Below are 23,852 nucleotides of genomic sequence, written 5' to 3' on the forward strand. Positions count from 1 at the left end.
CCTACCCTTGCCTATAAACAAATATCCCTTCTACTACTACTAACCACTGAGACTTCAGAACCCCTGAAATGTGAACTCCCTTCCCTACCTTTACCACTCTCTTCATTATTTCTTACTCACCAAACTTAGCATATTTCCCATCTCCTTGTCTGAAATTATTTAATTTTCCCTTGAAGCTCTGTCACATTTTTCTAATAAGGTCATTATAAATCTTCTGTTCTATTACAGTTTAAGTTCTTATCACATCTGTCACAGTAGATTCCAAGCACCATGAATGGAGGAACTGTGGCTTGCAAAAGGCATTGCAAAGAGGAAGTACATAATATTTATTCAAGCTGAATTTGTGCATTAGCTTCTCATTAAATTCAGGTAGAACATTTGCACAAGTAGCAATTCTCTGTCTTTCTCCCTCTCTCTCTCTCTCTCTCTCATTCAGGCATGTGCGTTGTAGGAATGCAGGTCAAAAGAGGGGGGAAATAATTATTTGGATAGATTCTGGAGAATATGATCTCTAATTTCCTCTCTGACAAAATTGTCACGTTCATACTGTAGCTCACCTAGCACCAAAGCACGTCATCCTGGCATTTCAAATACCACAGATAAAAAGAAGATTCCAAAAAACCAGGTCACACACACAGGAGAGAGGACCAAAATGGCACTGATCTACTCAACAGCAACATAGGAAGCTAGAAGACTGTGGAGGAATAGAATTCTTAAAGAAAAGGGTATTGTATCTAGATTTCCATGCTCTAACAAAATCATCAACAATTTGGATACAAACTTTTCCAGGGATGCAAAATCTCAACGATTACACAGCATGCATCCTTTTGCTGGAGGCTACTGGGGGATGTGCTTTACTTGACAAGGGAATATTATAAGTAGGAAAAAGATATGGAACCCAGAAAAATGGAAAATCTACCACAGAAGAGAATGAGAAAAATAGCAAGTTGATAACAAAGGATGATAGCTGTGAAGGTGGCTAAAAGAGCAGTTAGTTTGGGTTGGAGTAAGAAAACAGAGGAACATCTCCAAGTTATACAAAGAAAACTACTAGATTATTGGACAGAGTTGGCAATGCAAAATCTTTTCTGGAAAATCACATTTAAAGGCTATTAAAGAAAGTGAGAAGATTTAGCTATAGGTCCAAATAAACCCAAGTAAATGGAAAAGATTAAAGGTTATTATTAATTCTAGAAAAAGCTAAACATTATAGAAAAATAATTTATATGGACAACTAAAAGTAATCATATACTACTCAACAGAGAATATTTATGTAGTCATAATCATGAAAATGTCAAATCATATTTAATAAAGTATATAACTACATCGAAAGAGTAAAGTAAGAGTGTGTATAAGAAAGAAAAAAAGGGGCGCCTGGGTGGCTTAGTCGGTTAAGCGTCTGACTTTCGTTAGGTCATGATCTCACGGTTCATGGGTTCGAGCCCCACGTCAGGATCTGTGCTGACTGCCAGCTCAGAGCCTGGAGCCTGTTTCAGTCTGTGATTCCCTCTCTCTCTGACCCTCCCCTGCTCACGCTCTCTCTCTCTCCTAAAAATAAATTAAAACATTAAAAAAAAATTTTTAAAAAAATAAGAAAGAAAAAAAAAACCCTAAAGTTCTACATTAGGAAGTCAGTGATTAATGTTTTAAATCCATAAATCAAAAGATAGCTGCATAGTGTATTTAGAAATGCAGAGGCAAATACCAGGTAAAATAGCTCAGAATAGAAGTGGCTGCCTCTGGCAGCCCAGATGACTGTGGAAGGAAGGAAACATGCGAGCAGGGGCTGTTATTATTGGGTATACATCAATTATTTGACTTATTGAGCTACATGTATATATTGCTTTGATACAAATAAAATCAGCTATAAAAATAAGCATGCCCTTGGACCCAGTAAACCTAATGAGTAATGCACATCAAAGTTTCACATTATATACAAGGTGGCTCATCACAGTATTATTCCAATGTCAATGGGGAACCAATGAATTTTCATTTTGCAGAAACTTATAGTGACATTAATGGAATAGTATTAAACATTATGACTAAAAGGTCTATGAAGGGGACTGCTTAATATTAGGGTTTTCTAGTGATATACAAAAAAATGTGCGCTTTAGGATTTTAAATCCTTAGTTTCATATTTTGTTAAGTATATAGCCTCAGGTCAAATGCGTAACTTTTCTGGGTTTTCTCAAACAAAATGAGGGTAGAAAGACCTGTATCATAGGACTTTGGGGGGCTAATACTCCAATTGCTATAATAATGGTTGGCACTGTTATTATTGCTATTAATACTAATTCCTCTACCATAGCCTATTTGGAACTTGACTAACATATTTTGAATTCTCCGGTATCAGGAAGGATCAAATTCTGGTTCCAAAACTTAGTAGAAACCTGACCTGACCGTGGGCAAGTCAAACTCTTTACACCTTTTCTCAGTAACATGGTAAGAGAAGCAGCCCTGATCTCAAAGTATTGTTATGAAGAGTGAATGAGATAATGTGTACAAAGAGGTTAGTAGAGAGCTTGACAAACAGTAAGTGCTCAGGTCACAGTACTCTTTTATCTTTTGTTTGTAGTAAACTAGCTCCCTTCTCTATCCTATCAATAGGATAAAATAATCAATCAGACTCAAAGAATTTTTAAGTACAAAGGCATCTGAGCTATCAGGCAATAAAGGCTTCTAATCATGTGCTTTTTTTCCTTTTAATTTAATTAGTTGTTATTTTTAAGGTTTAGGAAATGGAGTAAATCAGATGACAACTGTGTAGCGGAATGATTTTCCAATGTTTCTCATGAGATTTAAAATTTTAGGTTCTTCTGAGTAAAATGGGTCTTTACTATTTACAGTTATTTCTGAGTTGCAAAAATTCTCTGGGTGTTTTTTTCCTCCCTTATCGCCATGTTTTTCTCCGTAATTTCCCTATTGAATGTTGGCTGCCACACTCAGACAGAAAGCATGAGGACACTGTCTTCTCACAACTCTAGTAGAAAGCTTAGCAAACAGTAACTGCACCAAATTTGCCAAATAGGTGGAAAAATCAATGCTTTTTAAATTAGCAGAGGTGAGTACTTCTTTGTCCTCAAGTGTATAATTACTCCTTCATCTCTTTATAGGCTACAGTACTTCTCAAAACATGTTCATGCACCAGCATCATGGCATCATTTTTGCATGTTAGAAATGCAACTTCTTAGACCTTCCTGCAGACCTCTTGAATCAGAAACTCTAGGGGCAGGGTCCAGCAGTCTGTGTTGTAAGGAACCTGCCAGGTGATTCTCGTACAGGCTAAAGTTGGACAATGGCTGGGCTAGATCCTTTCAACCAGAAAAAAAAGGGGAAATGTACCAGAAAAAAGAAAATGCTAGTAATGTATTGGCATACTTCATGAGAATCTGGTGAGCTATATTTAATTCCACAGAAGCTGTATGGGCATCTCTTACATGTCAGACATCGCAATAGTCACTAAGTATTTAAGATGAATTTATCATGTTATATCAAACATTTACCTGCCCCGCTACAATTTCCATAAAATCATTCTACGCAACCTAATGGGCTCACTGATTGGTTTTCTTGTACTTACGGATGCATTATCAAGCCCTCCAGGATTATTTCCTGGGCTGTTGCTTTCTTATTTAAATGATCATCATTTCTGATGTCTCATGTCTATTTTCTTAAGAGCTGATATATTGTGTGCAAACTCATCTGCCTCATTGAATATTTTACATAGCACTTATAAAATAATCTCCCTTTTTATCCAAGTAAAGAATATATCTTGTGGCAAATTATCTTTGGTCCTACATGGCTCTAAGTTATAGATAATTATAGCCTGAGTATTTGTGATCCTTCACAACAAATCATTCCAAATATGTACCTTTTACTCCAGTTATCAGAGACAGTCCCTAAATATACTTCACTCCATGTCTGCCCCTGCCTGAATCCCTCTGGGTTGCTAACCAGGGACTCAGTGTTCCCAAGACCTTAATGAGCTACATATATGCCATTGCTGCTCCCTGGCCTCTATGAAGTCAGAGAGCTTCCAAGGACTCAATTTTAATAAAGAATAAAAATCTAAGTAGATTCATCTTAAAGCTGGAAAATAAAATAATAGAATATGGGTTTTGGAGGAGGGAATAAAGGAGGTGGAGGAGAGAGAGGCAAAGAAATAAGCATAATCGGCATTTTAATGGGAATGAGTAAACGGTCTGCACTATAATAAATCTCCCAGGCATTTGATCCCAATAAACCATCTTAATCCTTAGGGCTATTCTGGCAGCAAGAGATAACTGCTCTGAAACCAAAATGTATTTAGCATAAAACTCACATTCCGATGTTTACTGTGTATCTGCTTTTAAAAAATAAATTGAAAATCCAAACTTTGAGGTGGTGTAAGGGGAAACAGCCTCTCAGGGCTCCTTCTGTGTGTCATCCAGCACCTGCCTGCCAAAGCCAACACTTGAATGCCCACTGGCCGGGTAAACTGGAGGCCTCGTTAATCGAGGCCCTTAAAATTCCTCTTTCATCTGAGCATTGTTTGACTGGCTTGGGCTGTGGACATTTTCCCTAGCTTGTGTATATTCAGAGGACTTTTTGGTGAGGGTATAGCTTTCTAGAATCTCTTTCTCAAAGCTTCACAAACTTGACTTAAATAACCTAACAATCCCATCTCTGCAGACATATGTGATGGAAGTATCAAAGTCACATGACAATACAGGGCTGACCTGTGAAATCCTTAAGTTAAAAAATAAAATAATTACTGCTTTCAGTCTTAACTATGATCAAGGAGTGGTCTAACTTCCTTTTCATTTTTCATAGACTATATCTATACCTGGTGTTCTTAATAACACATGCTGGCCAGCTATTGCTACATAGCATCAATCTGCCTGTTATAAAAGCTGGTGCCTGAAGTGATGTCCAGAAGATAGGGTAACAGGTTATTTTTGACTTAAGTCCCCCTCACAGCTATCCATAGATAAGGCACATTTGTGAAGATCTCAGAACCCAGGGGTGAGGCTGAAGTACCCTCTTTGTACCATAAAAACTGAAAAAAATCCACATTTGAAGGCTAAGAAGAGTGGTTTCACTTTGACTGCATTGCCCCTCCCCCAGGCCCATGCAGCACATGCTGAGGGCTTCACTCTGGGTCTACAGTGTCTCCAGTGGGCAAAGGAGAACCTAGGGTGGGCCCTCAGCTTCTCCAATATTCTGGGACCCTGTTAGGGAGTCTCACTTAGGTACTGCCTTATGTGGATCACTGCAGGAATCAGCTAGAGAAGAGGAAGGGGTTCTCACAACAATACATTTGTGGATGTTGGCCAACCATGTTCCTCCTGGCTGTGGTGCCTGAGAAGAAAGCCCCTCCTTCGGGGCTTTGCTCTGGTGGCTCCATCTAGCCAGAGAGCTCAGTCACCAGATCTGCTCACTGTGGGTCCCCAGCTGGCAGTCTGTCCCAACCATAGAGTGCAATCTAGAGGTCCACACATACAGGGAAGCAAGTCATTAGCCCTGCCTAGCTGGAAGCATGGCCTCCAGCCCCACCAAACCATGAAGTAATTCCAGAGATGCCAGGAAGCTGTGGCGCACATCTACAACTGAATTCAGGGCAGGAAAACAAGTCAGCAGCACTATGTAAATATTAAGAAAGCCTGGAAGAGGAAACTGCCTCTCAAATGTGTCTACCTATGCAAGATTATTAGGCTCATGAAGAATCAGGTAAACTTAATACAACAAAAGAACTAATAAAGCTCTAATAACTGACCCCCAAGAAATGATCTATGCACTAATAAAAAAAACTCAGAATAGGTCTTTTGGGGAAATTCAGTGAATGACAAGAAGACACAGATAAAAAGATAAATAAAATTAGGGAAACAATGCATGAACAAAATGAGAAGTTTGAGAATTAAAAATAAAAAAGTAATCCTGTAGCTGAAAATACAATGACTAAAGAATTCAATAAAAGCTGTGATAGCAGACGTTACCAAGCAGGAGGAAGAAGGTGAACTTGAAGAGAGGTTGTATAAAATTATCCAGTCAAAAGAGTAAAAAGGAAAAAAAGGAAGAAGTAAGCCTCTGTGAATTATAGGGTACCATTAAAAGAAACAAACACCTTATTGGAATCTGAGAAAAGAGAGTGAAATGAGGGCAGAAAGATTATATAAGGAAATAATAGCTGAACACTTGCCAAATCTAGAAAGCGATTTGAGAGTCTAAATTCATGAAGCTCATGGATTCCTGGAAAGTTTCAACTCAAAAGGATCTTCTCTAAGACATCTTAAAATAAAACTGTCTAAAATCAAAGAATAAGAGAATTTTAAAATCAGCAAGAAAAAAAGTCTTTATATACAAGGGAACCCTCACAATCAGTGAGAGTTTCTGAGCAGAAACCTTATATGCCAGGAGAAATTGGGGTGATATATTCAGTGTTGAAAGCAAAAACTGCCAAACCAAAATTTTTTACTGGGAAATTTGTCCTTTAGCAATGAAGGAGAGAAAAAGACCTTCCCAGGTAAAAACGAACAAACAAACAAACAGAAAAACAAAGTTGAGAGATTTCATCACAGACCTGCCTTTTAAGAAATGATGAAAATTCTTCAATTTGAGATATAAAATGCTAATTAGTAACATGAGAACATTACAAAATATAAAGGTAAGGATATGGTCAAATTTAAAATACTCTAATACTGTAACATGATGATGAGTTAATTTCTTAACTCTAGTATAAAGGTTAAGTGACAAAAGTATTAAAAATAACCATACCTAAAATAATTTGTTAATGGATATACACTATAGGGGCGCCTGGGTGGCTCAGTTGGTTAAATGTCAGACTTCAGCTCAGGTCATGAGCTCGCAGCTCATGAGCTCGAGCTGGTGACAGGCTCTGTGTTGACAGCTCGGAGCCTGGAGCCTGCTTGGGATTCTGTGTCTCCCTCTCTCTCTGCCCCTCCCCTGTTCATACTCTGTTTCTCTCTCAAAAATAAATAAACATTAAACAAATACACTATAAAAAGATGTAAATTGTGAGATCAAAAACATAAAATGGGGGTATTAAAAGAGTAGTTCTTGTATGTGGTTAAAGTTAAATTGTTATCAGTTTACAATAGACTGTTTTAGCTATAAGATGATCCATATAAGCCTCATGGTAACTATAAAACAAAACAAAACAAAACTATAGTAGATACACAAAAGATAAACAGAAGTGAATCAAAGCACACCATTATGAGAAAACATCAACTCACATAGGAAGACAGAAGAGAGGAATAAAAGAATAAAAGAACAAGAAAACAGCCAGAGATAAAGTAAAATTTAACTCTGGGTTGCAAGGATGTTTCAACATACACAAATCGCTAAATGTGATATACTACATTAATAGAATGATCATGTGATCATCCCCATAGATGCAGAAAAAGCATTTGAAAAATTTAACATCTTTTCATGATATCATCATACATTATATCATCATGTATCAACAAAGGAGGCATGGAAGGAATATATCTCAACATAATAATGGTCATATAGGACAAGCCCATAGTTAACATCATTTTCAATAATGAAAGGTTGAATTTTTTTCCTAAAAATCAGAAAAAAGACAAAAGTACCTACTATCACTATCACCACTTCTATTTAACATCGTAATGTTGAAGGAAATCCTAGCCAGAGCAATTAGGCAAGAAAAAGAAATAAAAGCCATCAAATCAAAAAGGAAGACGTAAAACTATCTCTGTTTGCAGAAGACATGTTCTTACACATAGAAAACTCTAAAGATTCCATCAAAAAGTTGTTAGAACTAATAAATGAATTGAATAATGCTTCAGGATACAAAATCAACATACAAAAATCAATTCCACTTCTATATATTAGTAAGAAACTATCTGTAAAAGAAATAAAGAAAACAATCCCATTTATAATAGCATCAAAAAGAATAAAATACTTAGGAATGTAACCAAGGAGGTGAAAGATATGTACACCAAAAACCATAAGATATTGTTGAAAGAAACTGAAGATACAGATAAATGGAAAGATATTCCATGTTCATGTATCAGAAGAACTTAATATTGTTAAAATGTTTATACTGCTCAAGCCATTCAGAGTCAGTGAAATCCCTATCAAAATTAAAATTCATTTTTTTACAGAACTATCAAAAACAATCTTAAAATTCATATGGAATCACAAAAGACTCTGAGGCCAAGTGATCTTGAAAAAGAACAAAGTGGAGGTTTTTTTTTTTTTTTAATGTTTTACTTATTTCTAGGAGAGAGAGAGAGAGAGACAGCATGAGCAGGGGAGGGTCAGAGAGAGAGGGAGTCACAGACCGAAACAGGTTCCAGGCTCTGAGCTGGCAGTCAGCACAGAGCCCTACACGGGGCTTGAACCCATGAACCGCGAGATCATGATCCAAGCGAAAGTTGGTCGCTTAACCGACTAAGCCACCCAGGCACCCCCAAAGTGGAGGTTTTATACTTCCTGATTTCAAAATAATTTACCAAGTTATAGTAATCAAAACAACATGGTACTGACATAAAAACAGATACACAGGCCAATAGTATAAAATAGAGATCCTGTAAATATACCCACACATGTAGGTTCAGCTAGTATTTGACAAAGGAGCCAAAAAATTTTAATGGGGAAAGGATAGTCTCTTTCATTAAATGGTGCCTGGGTAACTGGATATTCATATGCACAAGAGTGAAATTGGACCCCTATCTTACACCACTTACAAAAATTAACTTGAAATAAATTAAAGATTTAAACGTAAGACCTGAAGCCATAAAACTCCTAGAATAAAACATAGGAGAAAAACTCCTTGACAGTTGTTTTGACAATGCTTTTCTGAATATGACACCAAAAAGCATAAGCAACGAAGGCAAAAATCAACAAGTGGAAGGAACCACCTCAAGCTAAAAACCTCTACACAGCAACAAAAGAAACAATAAAAAAAAAAAAAAATGAAAAGTCAACCTACAGATTGGGAGAAAATATTTGTAAGCTACATATCTAATAAAATCAGTAAATAACTCTTTCAAGTTAATAGCAAGAAAACAATCAGAATGTAAAGATGGTTAATGTAAAGAATATAATGTAAACATAAGCAAATGACTTAAATAGACATTTTTTCAAATACAGACAAGTGACCACAAGTACATGAGAAAATGCTCAATATCAGTAATCATCAGGGAAATGAAAATCAAAACTTCAGGGAAAAGGAGGAAGGGAAAGGGATTAGGACTTCATTACCGTGTGTGTGTTTTTTAAAGGGAACATCATTAAATGCATCGGTCTAATATTTGCAAAATATCATCCCTAGTACAGTTACACAGACACAATCAAGAGTCCAGAAATCTGTGTAGCTGAATGCACAGTTTACAGTTTAGCTTCTGGTAAAATCAACATGAGACTCATTTTCTAATCCATTTTTTCTAGCAAGCAGGAAAGATGGAGAGCTGGTTTTATTGTGAGCTAAAAGTGGATAAAAACTAGTAGATTATATTTTGAATACAGACTTCTTTGATGTGGCCTCTTCTCTCTTTTTAGTTGTGGACCTTGTTCTATCAGTCTTCAGGTCAATTTCCGGGATATTAGGATAATTTGACAGTTATTTGTGTTGGTGGGATGAGAGGAGCCTAGGGTCCTCCTACTCTGCCACCATCTTATAAATCCTCAGGACTTCATTATTCTAGATGCTTAGATTCTGGACCTATCTTCTGATATCACCTCAGACATCTCAGCAACTTTGAGGACATTACATAAAGTGAAATAAATCAGGCAAGAAAAGACAAATATCGTATGACCTCACTTACATGTGGAATCTAAAAACTCCGACTCATACAAACAGACAGTAGATAGTTTCCAGTAATGGGGTGATGGCAGAAATGGGAAGATGTTGGTCTAACAGTAAAAATTTACACTTATGTGAGGAATGTGTTCTGGGGACCTAATGTACAGCATGTCAACTATAGTTAATAATACTGTATTATAACTTGAAAGTTGCTAAGAATAAATTTTAAGGGTTCTCACCGCACAAAAAAATTAAAGTGAATATGTGGGGTAGATGTGTTAACTAAACTTATTCTTGTAATCGTTTTGTAATGATTTGATATATATATATCAAATCAGTACCTTGCACACCTTAAACTTATACAATGGTATCTGTACATAGTGTCTCCATAAAGGTAGAAAAATTAGAATTCGTCAAAACAAAACAGCTATTGTTTGAGTGCATGTATAAATTATCAAATTGCAGCTTGTCACCTGACAAGTAAGGAAGTCAAGAAAGTTCTGTCCAACTACACAGACATGTGACTTATTTTTTAAAACATATTTTAGAGAAGTGATGTTTATAATATCAGTGTTGAATTATTTTAATTTTAATTTTAAAGAAAAAGTACATAAAGACCAGCCAAAATACTAGTGTAATAGCTAAAGCATACTACAATTTATTGCTCTAAAAGTATAAGCATCTAAATTTTTTTCTTTTTTCTTTTTAAATGTTTATTTATTTATTTATTTATTTATTTATTTATTTTATTTCTAGGAGAGAGAGAGACAGCGTGAGCAGGGGAGGGTCAGAGAGAGAGGGAGACACAGAATCTGAAGCAGGCTCCAGGCTCTGAGCTGGCAGTCAGCACACAGCCCGACGTGGGGCTCGAACCCACGAACCGCGGTATCATGACCTAAGCGAAAGTCAGACGCTTAACCAACTAAGCACCCAGGCGCCCCTCTTTTTTCTTTTTAATAAAAGATGTGCAGGATGTATGTGGGAGTATGGGGGTGGGAGTATGTAAACTCAGATCTTATTTGTTAACATCAGACACTATTTCTGGAATGAATAGGGAGAAGGAGAGGAAGGTGAGGGGTAGGGGAGGAGAGAGGGGGAGAAGAGAGAGAGACCTCATTATTTTAGATGCTCTAATTCTGTACGTAACTTCTACGCAATTGCAAACAGCAGCTTAAGTGCAATTCTTCTTCTGCTCTCCTCCCCTTGTCCCTTGTCCTTCTTTTAAAAAAAATTTTTTTAAATGTTTTATTTATTTCTGAGAGAGCGAGAGACAGCGTGAGCAGGGGAGGGTCAGAGAGAGAGGGAGACACAGAATCTGAAGCAGGCTCCAGGCTCTGAGCTGGCAGTCAGCACACAGCCCGACGTGGGGCTCGGGCCCACAAACTGTGAGATCATGACCTGAGCTGAAGTCGGACGCTGAACCGACTGAGCCACCCAGGCACCCCTGTCCCTTGTCCTTCTTGTTTGGATTATGAAGAATAACTATCCTAGTTTTCCCATATCAGGTTTGACATTGAAACAGACCTGGTTACTCGTACCCATGCATGCACATAAGCACATGTTCCTGGGTGATGTATGGACATTGAAAACTATACTCTAATACTAAATAAATATAGCTTTTTAGTTCTAACAGCACCCTTAATTTAAGTTACCTTCGACTCCACTTCTTACCTGCCTAATTTTCCTTTCATGCAGACCTAGACAATCTTAATGTTGCTGTTGTTTTAAGAATATTTATGTGTGCTCTGTCATTGAATAAAGAACTGGAGTCATGCCATTGAATGTCCATCCTAAATAAATAAATAAATAAATAAAATTTAAAAATGGAGCAGATTGCTAAACACAGAGTAGGAACACGAAAATTGTTTACTTATAGAAACCTACTGTTCTACTTTATCTTCTGTCCCATGAAACCAAGAAGCAAGGTCTGTGGTGGTTCTAGCCATTTTCCCTAACACTTACTATGGTTTTGTGATAGGGGAGAGTATACTGTCAAATAGTCTATAAATAACTTTCTCCCTCTTTCTCTCTCTCTCTCTGACACTCTCTCTCTCTCATGATACTTTTATGATGAAATTTGTAGGTCAAAAATTGCAGGTGAGTGAGGGCAAAGAAGAGAAAATCACCATTATCACTAGACAGTGGAACAGTAATAGAATCATAACATGGAAATGTGCTTAATGAACTCTCTCTTCTATGTAGACTCATGCAAATTCAGTGTAGTTATACTTATTGCAAATACATGAATATAGCCCCAGGGAAATATGCTAGTAGATTTGTGATCACATTTCTAGAGGTAAAAGTGAGTATTTCCTGGCTTCCACAGATGCCAATGAGTAGAATTCTCCTTCACCCACTCCCTTGAAGGAGAATATAGATTCTATTCCAAGATGTCACATTTTACAAAATATAGAGCAGCTGTATATAATCTATAGACATTTTTATTCATTTCAAAAAGTGATTGAGCACAGTTGAATTGAAATACATACAAGCTGAAAATCCTTTCAGTTTTCAGGCAATCTCATTAAACACTAAAGAGCCCACTTAGCAGGTATTCTGTTCTTTTATGTTGTCATTGAATAAAGTACTGGAGTCATGCCATTGAAGATCCATCAGAAAGAATGTTAGGATTAGTTACTCTGAAACACATTGATCAAGAACAGGACTCAGGTTCAAGAGACCCAATAATAACTACTCTTTCGATGCTCTTTTTTCTTTGTTTTTAATACTGTGTGGTATTAAAAGATATTCTTTCACGGGAAGATGGGCATAGATAAAACAAGAACAGCAAAGTATTAATATTGCTTGAAGATAAATGAGGGTTTGGTATACTATTCTCTGTACATTTAAGAATTTTTAAAATGTTTACATTGAAAAGCCAAATTAAAAACAAAATAATGCATACCAATAAAGGGGTACAAGTTTTCTTGAAAGCCTCTTGACTTCCCATTGTCTGCTTGACCACTTGCTGAGGGGAAGCTGAGAGCTAGAAATGCAGGGAGGAGTGGAAATCTTAGGATGTGAGCAGGCATGGGCATGATCCAGGCGGAGCCTGGAAGCAGAAGACTGTCATGGCAGTGAAGGGAAATCTTTGCCAATGAGCAGGCAACTGAATTTTGTATTTTCTTGGAAAATGAAAGACTTAGGGAAGTAGGGTGATGGCCTAATTTCTATATTTTTGTGCCCTTTTTGGTGCCAAATAGCCATGTGAGTAGCAACTAATTTCGATCCTGCTTGAGTCAAGCAACAAGGCCACATTATAATAATGACCGACATTTATTCAGGTTTATTATGTCCCAGGGACAAGCTAAACATTTTAAATGAATATTTTATTCAGTCTTTCCTGACAAACCTACAAGATAGTTTGTGGGGAAATAGGCTCTACTTACATAAACGGGTTCGAAAAACGCTTAGGAAGGAAAGCTGCCACCATGGGGCAAAAGCGTCCGAGGTTAGCTAGTGAGATATTGCAATGGGATCACTGAATGTAACGGGATCATGGAAATTACTTTCCATTTGATGCCAATATACTATTGCACTTTGATCACAAGCTCCACCTATCTCCCAGACCCTTTAATTACTGTCTGATAGTTAATGATTACTGTCTGTTTTCTCTATGTTCATGTGTGTCAGATCTTGTTTTCTTGACGTTCACCACATGGGTAATACCTTGTGAGCCAAATAAATACGGAAATGAAACCCCTGTTTGGGGCTCTTGTCTTCTCGTCGGCATTAGCCTCTCTCATATCCAATTCTGTGTCTGTTCTCTTTGCTGGGCAAGAGAGAACTCCAGACTGCAACAATAGGGGACAATAAAATTTCCTTCTATAGGTATGAAAGCTGAGTCTTAGATAGAACAAATAATTTATCTCAAGTTATAGCACTAGAATACAAGCTATGGCATTCTGACTCCCCCATGTACCTAACCACTGCAAAAGTTCACAGCCTCTTGAAGCTCCCATATCACTTAATATAGCTCCAAATCTAAGCCTGGGTTCCCTTTAGCTATTCCTGGCTCCTATGGCCTCTCTCTTATACAACCCTAACATTGCTTCTGAATCCTGGCACCCATTCCTGTGATTCTATCCTGCTCTGTGGTTTATTCTCCCACATATTTATCTGCACTTTAACCTCACTTATATAGCCACTTCAACAAGGCTAGAATTGATTCTAGATTCCTTTATTCCTTTGAACTCTTGAAGTTTTCACCTCACCAATTCCCAGTACCATATACATCTGTGATGGGCCAAATTGTGTTCTCCCCCTGCCCCAAATTCATATGTTCAAGCTCTATTCCCCATGTGACTATATTTGGAGAAAGGATCTCTAGGAAGCAAATTTAAAAGAGGTTTTTAAAGGGGGAGCCTGGGTGGCTCAGTTGGTTAAGTGTCCAACTTCGGCTCAGGTCATGATCTCACGGTTTGTGGGTTCGAGCCCCGCATTGGGCTCTGTGCTGACAGCTAGCTCAGAGCCTAGAGCCTGTTTCCAATTCTGTGTCTCCCTCTCTCTTTGACCCTCCCCTGCTCATGCTGTCTCTCTCTCTCTCCTAGAAATAAATAAAAACATTAAAAAAAAAAAAGAGGTTTTAAGGGTAGAAGGCTGATCCAGTTGTACTGTGTCTTATTAAAAAGTGGGAGATCTCTCATTCACCCTTGCCCCCTCCCAGAAAATGCATAGACAAAAGGACAGAGGTAGAAGGCTTCTGTCTACAAGCCAAGAAGAAAACCCTCATAAAAAAACAAACCCTACCAGATCTTGATCTGGGACTCTCAGCCTCCAGACTGTGGGAGATAAATTTCTGTTGTGTAAGCCACTCCAGCTTATAGTATTTTGTTGTGGCAGCCTGAGTAGGCTACAGGCAGCATCCTATCATCCTCTTCCTTAATTTCCACTCCAAATGCTTCTGGAAAAAAAGGATAAAATGGTTTGCTTCTCTAAGAAAGCATTACACGATTGAAAGAACTCCGAATTTGGAACCACAAGATCCTATTTTAAGACAAGAAATTTTTAAAAATGTAGCAAAAATATAAAGCATTACTTTTAATGCCAGATAATGACAATTGACCTCTTACTGATACTTTTATTAGCTGTCTTCCTAACAGGGTTATCGACAGACTTTGGCAATGTGCTTATAGTCTCACTGTTAATTACGTGACTTTGCCCTTATCTTGAACATTGAAGCACTCTGACTATAGCTGTCTCAACTTCTATCATCTCTACTACCATGTTAGGGTTTTGTTTGTTTTTTTAATCCCACTCTCTCCTTTGTTGTTATATCAGAAGAACAATCTTCCCTCGCTTTGTTTGGAGTAACACTTCTATATGAAAACTTGAGCTCTCCAATCATCTTTTACATTCTCTGAGAATGTATCAGTTTTACTTTTCTCTTCAAACATGTTTGTGTTTTCTGCACTCAACAACAAAGTAGCCCTTGACCTTGAGAGCTTCTCAAGATACTCTTCCATTATTCTTTCCTTGCACTGACAAAATTCCAAAAAACTTCTAAGCTGCACCATCCATAATGCATTTAATATATAGTCTGTGATTCATCCAAATTATGTCTTTGATTCTACTTGCTTCCACTGTAATGCTTTGTTTCGAAGGGCATGTAGCCCTGATCTCTGCTTATCAGTTTTACAAGTTTTACCTAACATGTCACCTCCTCTATGAAACCCTCCCTTAAGTAATTTCTTCTGAACCTCCAAAGCATGTAGTTTATACTTTTTTGAGAGCCAATTTGTATTCAGCATAGTATCATTATTCGTGTTCCTTTAGTATGTTGTAAACTCCATAAGGCTGTCAATTTAAGATATAGTCATCATTTAGTCAATGTCCAATAAATACATTAATAACCAAACTGATTTCAAACTGAATCGTCAAGATGTTAACTGAACTGGGACAAGTACAGGGCTTGGATATTTTGAAGAAGATCAAACTTCAACTTGAATAGAGTGAAGAGAACTTTGGCCTATATGGATCTACACCAGACAAAAAACCTTACATCCATTATCCATCTTCACTGAAACAAGTAACAACAGCCAGTAGTAGACTTGATGGCACAAAACTGTTCATTAAGTGTTGGTTTAATCATCAAAAGAATAAATGCTTAGCGTACTTCTTGGGTTATATATTAAATTGTGATATTTAGAGAGTTTATGGTGGGAAAGCCAATATAGAGTTTTGAAAGGGTGTCTAAGGCAATGACAACTCTGTAATTTGGGAGTGATAGAAGACTCTCCTTTGAGGTACAGAACAGGCTACCATTTGAATCTTTCTTATGCTCCCTATACTGAAAAGTTGAAGTAATGGGTTTTACAGGGGTATGAACTTTTCTGTTTGACCACTCATAAAGAGCTCAAAGAATCAATGTGATTTCAGTTATAGGGAAATAAAAACAGTTATGATTTTAAATGACAGAGTATGATTGTTCTGGGGCTCTCCAATATGTATCCTTTCTAAACTTTTAGAAGGAATTTTGGCTTATTTTTTCCCAGAATAATACCAGATGATTAAAATGGCAATATCAGACATCATTGTTTGAGGCCTATGGGCTAGGCACTGTACTTATAACCAGGCACGTATACTCACATCAGCTTATTTAATTATAGAACAGCACTAAGAGGAAGACAGTATCATTCCAATTTCACAGATGAAGCTAGAGTCACTGCACATCTTACTCAAAGTTTCACAGTGAGTCAAGGACAGACCCAAGGTTCAATGCCAAGATCTGAACTAAGCTTTTCTGATTCCAAAGCCAAAGCCTATGGCCAAAGATAAACACATTTAAAAGAGATGGTGTTAATCTCAACACTTCCTCACAGAAAGACAGTGAAAAAGTATTTCTGTCAATGAATTTTAACTAATGTATCTGAGTGAATGTCACTTAGATCTTGCTGAATCTTCCATATTAACCATTATGTGGAAATTTCTCTGGCAAGTTTTCTCAAATCTAGACTCCCTTTACATACACAAACCAACTTGTGGCCGCTTGCTTAAAATGTGATGTCAGACAAAATGAATGCTACCATATTTCAACATCAGATATTTACTCATTGCAATCATGCTTGCAATCAAAGTGTATGACTAGAATAAGACTAGCTTTGTCTATTATAACTAGTAAACTCTAGTCATGATATGGCAACATTGTTTGACAACAACTAAATAAATCTTTTTATTAGTGTGGAATTTAGGGCAGGATTTCTAATTATAAAGGCAGCTATCATATACAGAATAGCACAGGACTCAAAGTAAAGGAGTATAACTTTGTTGAGCCCCTACTCTGTATTAATCACAATTAAAACACTTCATTTCATTTTCCCCCAAAGTATCTTGCAAGGCAAGGTCATTGAGGTGTCATGATTTTCAGGTGAAGAAGCCAAATTTCAGAGAGACTGTGAAATTTTCCCATATATAGTGAATAGTCTAGCTGGGATTCCAACCCAAGCCTCTCTGGTCTCAATACCTGTACCTGTTCCATGGCATCACCCTAACCTCCATGCCACCAAGGCCTGAGTTTTAATATGACTAGAAATGTATATGCCAAATTGTCATTAAGTTCTTTGTGTCTTGTTCTTTTCATCTTAAAATGAGGAAAATTCTGTCTACCACTCAGGGATTAAACACATTACACAGATCTGAAACATTTGACACAGCACCTGAAACACTATGGGGATTGATAAATGATTGTTTTAAGTTACACAAAGTATCTGAAACAGAAGGCAAGAAAGGAACTTTCCATAGTTTGACATCACAGAGCCTCATTTTTCCCCATTCCTGTGATAGTCAATAGCATAACTATTCCATTAATGTAATCTGAAGGAACAAGGTTAACTAAATTTGCTTTTCTCTTTGAAAACTGGTAACCAATATATGGATAGAGTATATCAGTTGAGTTAACCCACATTTCAGGATCATGGTGAAATATGTGAAGTATCATGATGCACTGTCCAACGGGCAAAGTAAGCACGTGCTTAGGGAACCAGCAAATCAAGGACACCGGAAACGTGAGAAAAGTTCCAGCTATAAAGATTGTTTGCAGAATTTTATAATCTGAAAATCTAAAAAGAAACTGTTAAAATTTAAGCACTCATTTTTGATTTTGGATTTCGTTTTTGTAAAAAACATTTTGATATGCCAGGAGACCTCGAGAGAAGGCATCTAAAGCTTTCTAGGGCTTAAGGCATTATATATACAAGGTTCTGGAAAACTCTTTAAAGTTTGTTGACTTGCAGAAAATACTAAAAAACTACTGAACATTAAATATGTATATATTTATATATATATGTATAGATATATATATAGTATCTAATCATCTTTCTCAGAATACAATGCTTCTGTCTTCTTACCTGTTCAAAAGAGTTTTCTCTCCTGCTTACCCTGTCATAACAATCTAAATAATATTTCAGTTGACAGAAATAGTTGTTTAGTCCATAAATAGTCCAGTTTTGATAAATTAATAGAAGTAATTAGTAACCGGTTAGAATATTTTATTTCACAAGGTCCTAGCTACCTCGGCTTTTAATAAGATATGATACACTTAGCCCCAGTGCAAGATCTTTTACAAAATGTTTAGAAAATAAAAATGCCATCATCATACAAGGTTTTGGGAAGAACATTTTATTGCTAAGCATATCCTTGAACGAAAATGCAAATATGAACTAAAAGAGAAAGGAAAAAGAAAAAGCAGTAACTTCACAACATCATAAAATAAATTCCTTAAGAGTCTGCTCATAAAACAACAAGAATATGATAGAAGCTCACATACAGAATGCACATGTTCCCATAAAATTGTCCAAATAGAAACTTACACTAAAGGAATATAACAAATGTATTTTTACTCAAATTAAAAAAAAAATGTAAAGAAAGAAAGCCGGAAATCAGTTCACAAGACCTCAAGACTCCAAAAACAGCAATCTTTTACAGACATCGAGATATAATCAACTTCATATAGGTTGGGCCATTTAAGTTATCTAAAATCGTGCTTTGATATCTCTTTATAATCCTGTCGTTTTTAATGACAACAAAAAAATCCAAAACTCTTAACACATTGAAATATCAGATAATGAGGAACACCTCTTTCCATACACAGTAGTAAAGGCTACCGTTGTTTAGATTGCGCTTTTTGCCCCGTGTCTTTAAGATATTTTTCAAAGTCAAATATTCATGCAACTTACAAAGACCAGCAAGAGTAGATTTCTAAATCTAAACAGCTGATTGATTTTCATCTGTACAAAAGAAATTGTATATAACCGACCCTCCAGAAGTCATACTTCATTTTTGTGTGAATATTTGTCTTGCTTTGTCTCTTGCTTTTTGGATAGCTATGGCCACACAACCAGTTTATTGTTGTTCTGTACATTGTTTCCTCTTTTCAAAAAGAAAGACAGACAACTGGAATATAAACCAAACCAACGGAAATAAACAGAGAAAGGAAAGAACAGTTCTTAAAGCAGTATGTACATAGGTGGCTAAGGAATTATACCAGCAAAAATGTAGTAAAATATGTAAACAAAATCTGAGAAGATTGTTTATTCTCTTTGACACAGTTAACTGTGACAAAACTAAAACTCACACTTTCTTCACATTTTTAAGGTTTACTTTTTTGTTGTTTTGTTATTTTCTTTTAAAACAACATTCTCATTCCACTTCAAGACTTTAACAGCTGTCCTGTTTCAGTCATCCCATCAAACATACCATGATAAATATATCTGTATATATATTTATTTATATATATATTATACTATTAAATTCCTTTTTTGTGTGTGTCACAGCAGCTTTATTCATTTATTATTTATTTGTTTTTAGAAAAGATGGGTGAAGGGAGATGTGAGCAAATGGAAGGACAGAGTTATCCGTAAGTGTCAGGCTACAAAATTAAACCACTATGAAAAACATCATGTTGGGGGTGGGGGAAGAACTATGTATTCTGCACTCTGTCATGCCATGTTTGGCTTGTGTGACCTTTTGTGGTTCCATCACACGTTGAACTCCCCTATTGTCTGTTTTGATTCTTTAACAGACATTTAGTATTGTCTCGTCTTTTTATATTTGCATGCATTTCGATCAGTCGCAGATCCAGCCCACCCCCTCTTCACCTTCCCTAGGAAAGGCTCTGTGTTAGTTTGTGGGGCTTTCTCCTTTACCACAATTTGGCTGGGCTAATGAACAGGAACAATATTGTTAAGTAAAGCCAATAGCTCTGATAAAACCAGCCCTAACCCCATCTATTCAGGGTTTGGGTGGCAAATTCTGCAATTAGATCCTGAGGGACCAGCTTTTCAAATCAATACTATCATCCATCATGTGATTTTGCTATGTGTTTCAGCAAAGCATCGTACAGGAAACAAACAACAGATTCTAGAATACCACAACCTGATATGTAGAGTGAACACCATGGTAGCTTTTGAGTTCATATGGCAATAGTCTCTCTTACTCTTGTTTTCTGAGTTTTTTGTTTGTTTTTTTCTTCTTATGTCCAGTCATTCTCAAAAAATAAACAAAAACCCAAAAGCCATTTTTCCCCTCAGATCTTGAAAAGTTACACGTACACTGGCCAAAACCAGATAAGGGTGGGTTTTTTTTTTTTGTTTGTTTGTTTGCTTTTGTTTTTAATTTTTTTAATTTTTTTGTTTTTGTTTTTTACATAATTAAACCAAAAAAAAAAAAAAAAGAAAACATTGTTACATATTGTTACAGTCAAGCTTCACAAACATCATTACAGACTCACTTGGAGTTATGGAACAAGTAAGCCATGAAGTCTTCTACCTTGGGTGAAAAGTCCTCAAGAGAAGGAAGCTTCCAAGTCCGCGAAAGTGGGGGTGACATCTGGTTGCTCCAGAGCGCAAAGTGTGTGCTTTATGATACAGCAGGGCAGAAAGAGTGTTCTGTCTCCGGGCGATGACTGAGTCAAAGCAGCCATGGCTGAACGGTATAGGTAGGTACATCTTTGTTTGTGTCCTTTTAAAAATGGTTTTCCCCACCATGGTCATGGTACACCCCATCTCATAGTTACAGCAGTTCTGACATCTGTGAAATCTCATTTTCCAAGTATTTATAGATTTCTATAGAAATAATTCTGCGTCATAAATTCACGTAATGGTTGGCGGTGTCGTTTTTACACATAATACTCCTTGTCCTTGTTTTTCTGCTTCTTGTGGCCGCTCTTTGAGCTCTGCTGCTTCTCCTTGATGAGCGTGCCGTTGCTCTGGGCCGAGTTGCTGATGTAGTTCCGCGTCTCATCCACTTGATAGGACCCCTCGTCCCTGTTCCTGTACTTGTACATGGCGTACAGGAGGATCAAGATGCAGAGGGCGGCAGCAGCCACAATGCCGACGACCATCCCTGTTGTACTGCTCGACTCCCGGATCACCTCTGAGGCCCCCGGAACCCGTCTGACTCCCGGCTCCGTGGGGTTTGCTGTGGGCACATTACGGAACATGGGGGAAGTAATTAGTGGGCTCTTCAGTTTGGTGCTGTCTAGCTCATAGGCAGTGGGCAACGGAAGCAAGACTATATCAGGCTGGGGTTTGAGATCACGGTTATTCATTTTGCCAGCTGGCAATTTGGGCACCATCCCAGACGAGGAGGAAGCTGTGAAGCGGATCAGCTCAGGGGACAAAGATGTGGTAGTAGTCCTACTAGTTTCGGAGACTTTGTTAGGTCTAAAGTCCTTGGATTCCCACTTGGGCGCATGTGCTTTGTAGCCACCTTCGAAGATTGAAGTGGAAAGACTCTTATCTGTTACCAAGGAGAAGGTGGTGTAAAAATCTTCATCATCAGTAGGGGGCAGGTTAGAGTCAAAGGTTTCCCCTGAGCCATACCCAGATATCACCAAGCCATCATCATCACAACCATCGCTGCCTTGGTCCGACAAGCAAGGTAACCCCGCCTCAGAGGTCATGGACAGGGAATCTTTGGTGGTCTCAATAATGGTGAGGAGGGGGCGAAAGGTAGGGGGGAGTGTAATGGAAGGTGCACGAGTAGCAATAGGAGGGGTAGCTAAAGGGTCTTCTACAAGAAGAGGGATAACTAATTCACCTCCTGGGATTGAAAGAAAAAGAAAAACAGAATTAGTATATTTGTAGATAAACACAAACCATAGTCATTCTCAGTGACTGTATTTGATAGGTTAGGCATCACAGATGATCACAGAATGATCTGGGTCCACTCATGGATCCTTTCTTGTAGTAGACTAACCATTCGAAGCTGATTTAGAGCCCATTACATGCCTCTTGCCATCACACTCTGAAATTCTTAGGTTTTTAAGATACTCTCAAGTAATTATTTAGATAGAATTCAAATAGGCCAATTCCAGGATCTGCTTACAGGATAATGGCATCCAGTCATACTGCTGCAAAGACTACAGGCTAGCAAAACTGTGTGTGCGTGTGTGTGTGTGTGTGTGTGTACGTGCACATGCACGTGACTAATTTGTGAACTCTAGCATTTCTTTATTCCCTTTTTGGGTTTCTATTTATTTGCTCCCACGAGGATGAGTGTGACATGTTCTCCATGTCCCAGAGACCAAGATTAAGGAACATAAAAGACCTTGTCTTTAGTATTTTAAGCTACTACCTTTTATTTAACATTCATCAAGTTCAATCTACATTTGCTATATGCTGAGGGAAGGGAACTCATGAGAGCTTAAAAATGTTAATCTAACAAACCCATTCTGACTATGCTTTTCCAGAAATTGCCCTACTAAATGGCAACTAACTTTGCCTTGGTCTCATATTATGTTTATGCATTGCTTTTATGCTATATGCAATATATGCTGAGGTTGACACTAGATTTTTTTAATACCCAGGCTAGATACCCACAATTTACTGGAAATTTAGATTCAGAAATGTAGAGATAGCAAAGTGAGTCTTTAAAATCAGCAATTCTTATCCAGAATGGGAAAAAATTGGTTTACCCACAGACCCTAGTTATTGCATTTATAAACATGTGGACTAAGTCAGGAAAGAAAGTGCAGAATAGTTCGCTAAATCATAGTGCCTCGCAGATCATGGGTACCACAAATATTCTGTGGTGGATGTTACTCACCTAATTGTAGGGCCAAGTTTATTACTCATCTACGTAAGCAAGATAATCAAGGTCTCTTCTGTGTCTCTTTACAGTGTTATTTTTCAAACAGAGGGAGAATCTCCAGAAGTTACAGTTCATGTCTCCTCACTGCATTTATTCCCAAAATGTATCCTGTTGTTTAAAAAAAATCCTCTAGCAGGGAGGGCATGATGTTTTCCTGTTGCAGTTTAGACAGCTGAGTTGCTAATATAATATTATTGTCAATGTCTTCTTTCTGAGCTGGGTCATTAAGCTCTCAGTCAGGTACAATGTTCTTGTCTGTTCTGCCCTCCATAGAACTGCCCTCATGGGATGATTGGTGTTTAAACGCCTGTTATCAGATGTGACTTTTGCTGAGGCACCCCTTATTGGTGACAAAGCCAGACACGTGACTCAATATCGCAAAGTTCTAAGTGGACAAGCCTTTAGTTTACATGGTCTTCCCAGGTTCTTCCTATAAAGACTCACTCACAAATGAGAACTCTCCTGCTTAGCTTTCCATACCATGTATCTTTATTTATTTTTTTAATTATTTTTTAATTTACATCTAAGTTAGTTAGCATATTGTGCAACAATGATTTCAGGAGTAGATTCCTTAATGCCCTTTACCCATTTAGCCCATCCCCCTCCCACAACCCCTCCAGTAACCCACTGTTTGTTCTCCATATTTAAGAGTCTCTTATGTTTTGTCCCCCTCCCTGTTTTTATATTATTTTTGCTTTCCTTCCCTTATGTTCATCTGCTTTGTATCTTAAAGTTCTCATATGAGTGAAGTCATATGATATTTGTCTTCCTCTGACTAACTTCACTTAGCATAATACCCTCTAGTTCCATCCACATAGTTGCAAATGGCAAGATTTCACTCTTTTTGATTGCTGAGTAATACTCCATTGTGTATATACACCACATCTTCTTTATCCATTCACCCATCGATGGACATTTGGGCTCTTTTCATACTTTGGCTATTGTTGATAGTGCTGCTGTAAACATTGGGGTGTATATGTCCCTTCGAAACAGCATG

General features: G+C 37.4%; 1 protein-coding gene across 1 annotated transcript in view; it reads right to left on the reverse strand.

The window, feature by feature from the left end:
* Positions 1-20,731: 20,731 nt before the first annotated feature.
* LOC120223810 (neurexin-3-beta) overlaps positions 20,732-23,852 on the reverse strand; it is a 361,175-nt gene continuing 358,054 nt past the window's right edge. The window contains exon 6 of the mRNA XM_039222035.1: positions 20,732-21,805. Within this exon, the coding sequence (XP_039077966.1) occupies positions 20,880-21,805 (926 nt within the window). The 3' untranslated portion in view covers positions 20,732-20,879. The remainder of the gene's footprint in view (positions 21,806-23,852) is intronic.

Source organism: Hyaena hyaena, unplaced genomic scaffold (genome assembly GCF_003009895.1).
Source record: "Hyaena hyaena isolate Hyena2069 unplaced genomic scaffold, ASM300989v1 scaffold_1041, whole genome shotgun sequence".
Lineage (NCBI taxonomy): Eukaryota > Metazoa > Chordata > Mammalia > Carnivora > Hyaenidae > Hyaena > Hyaena hyaena.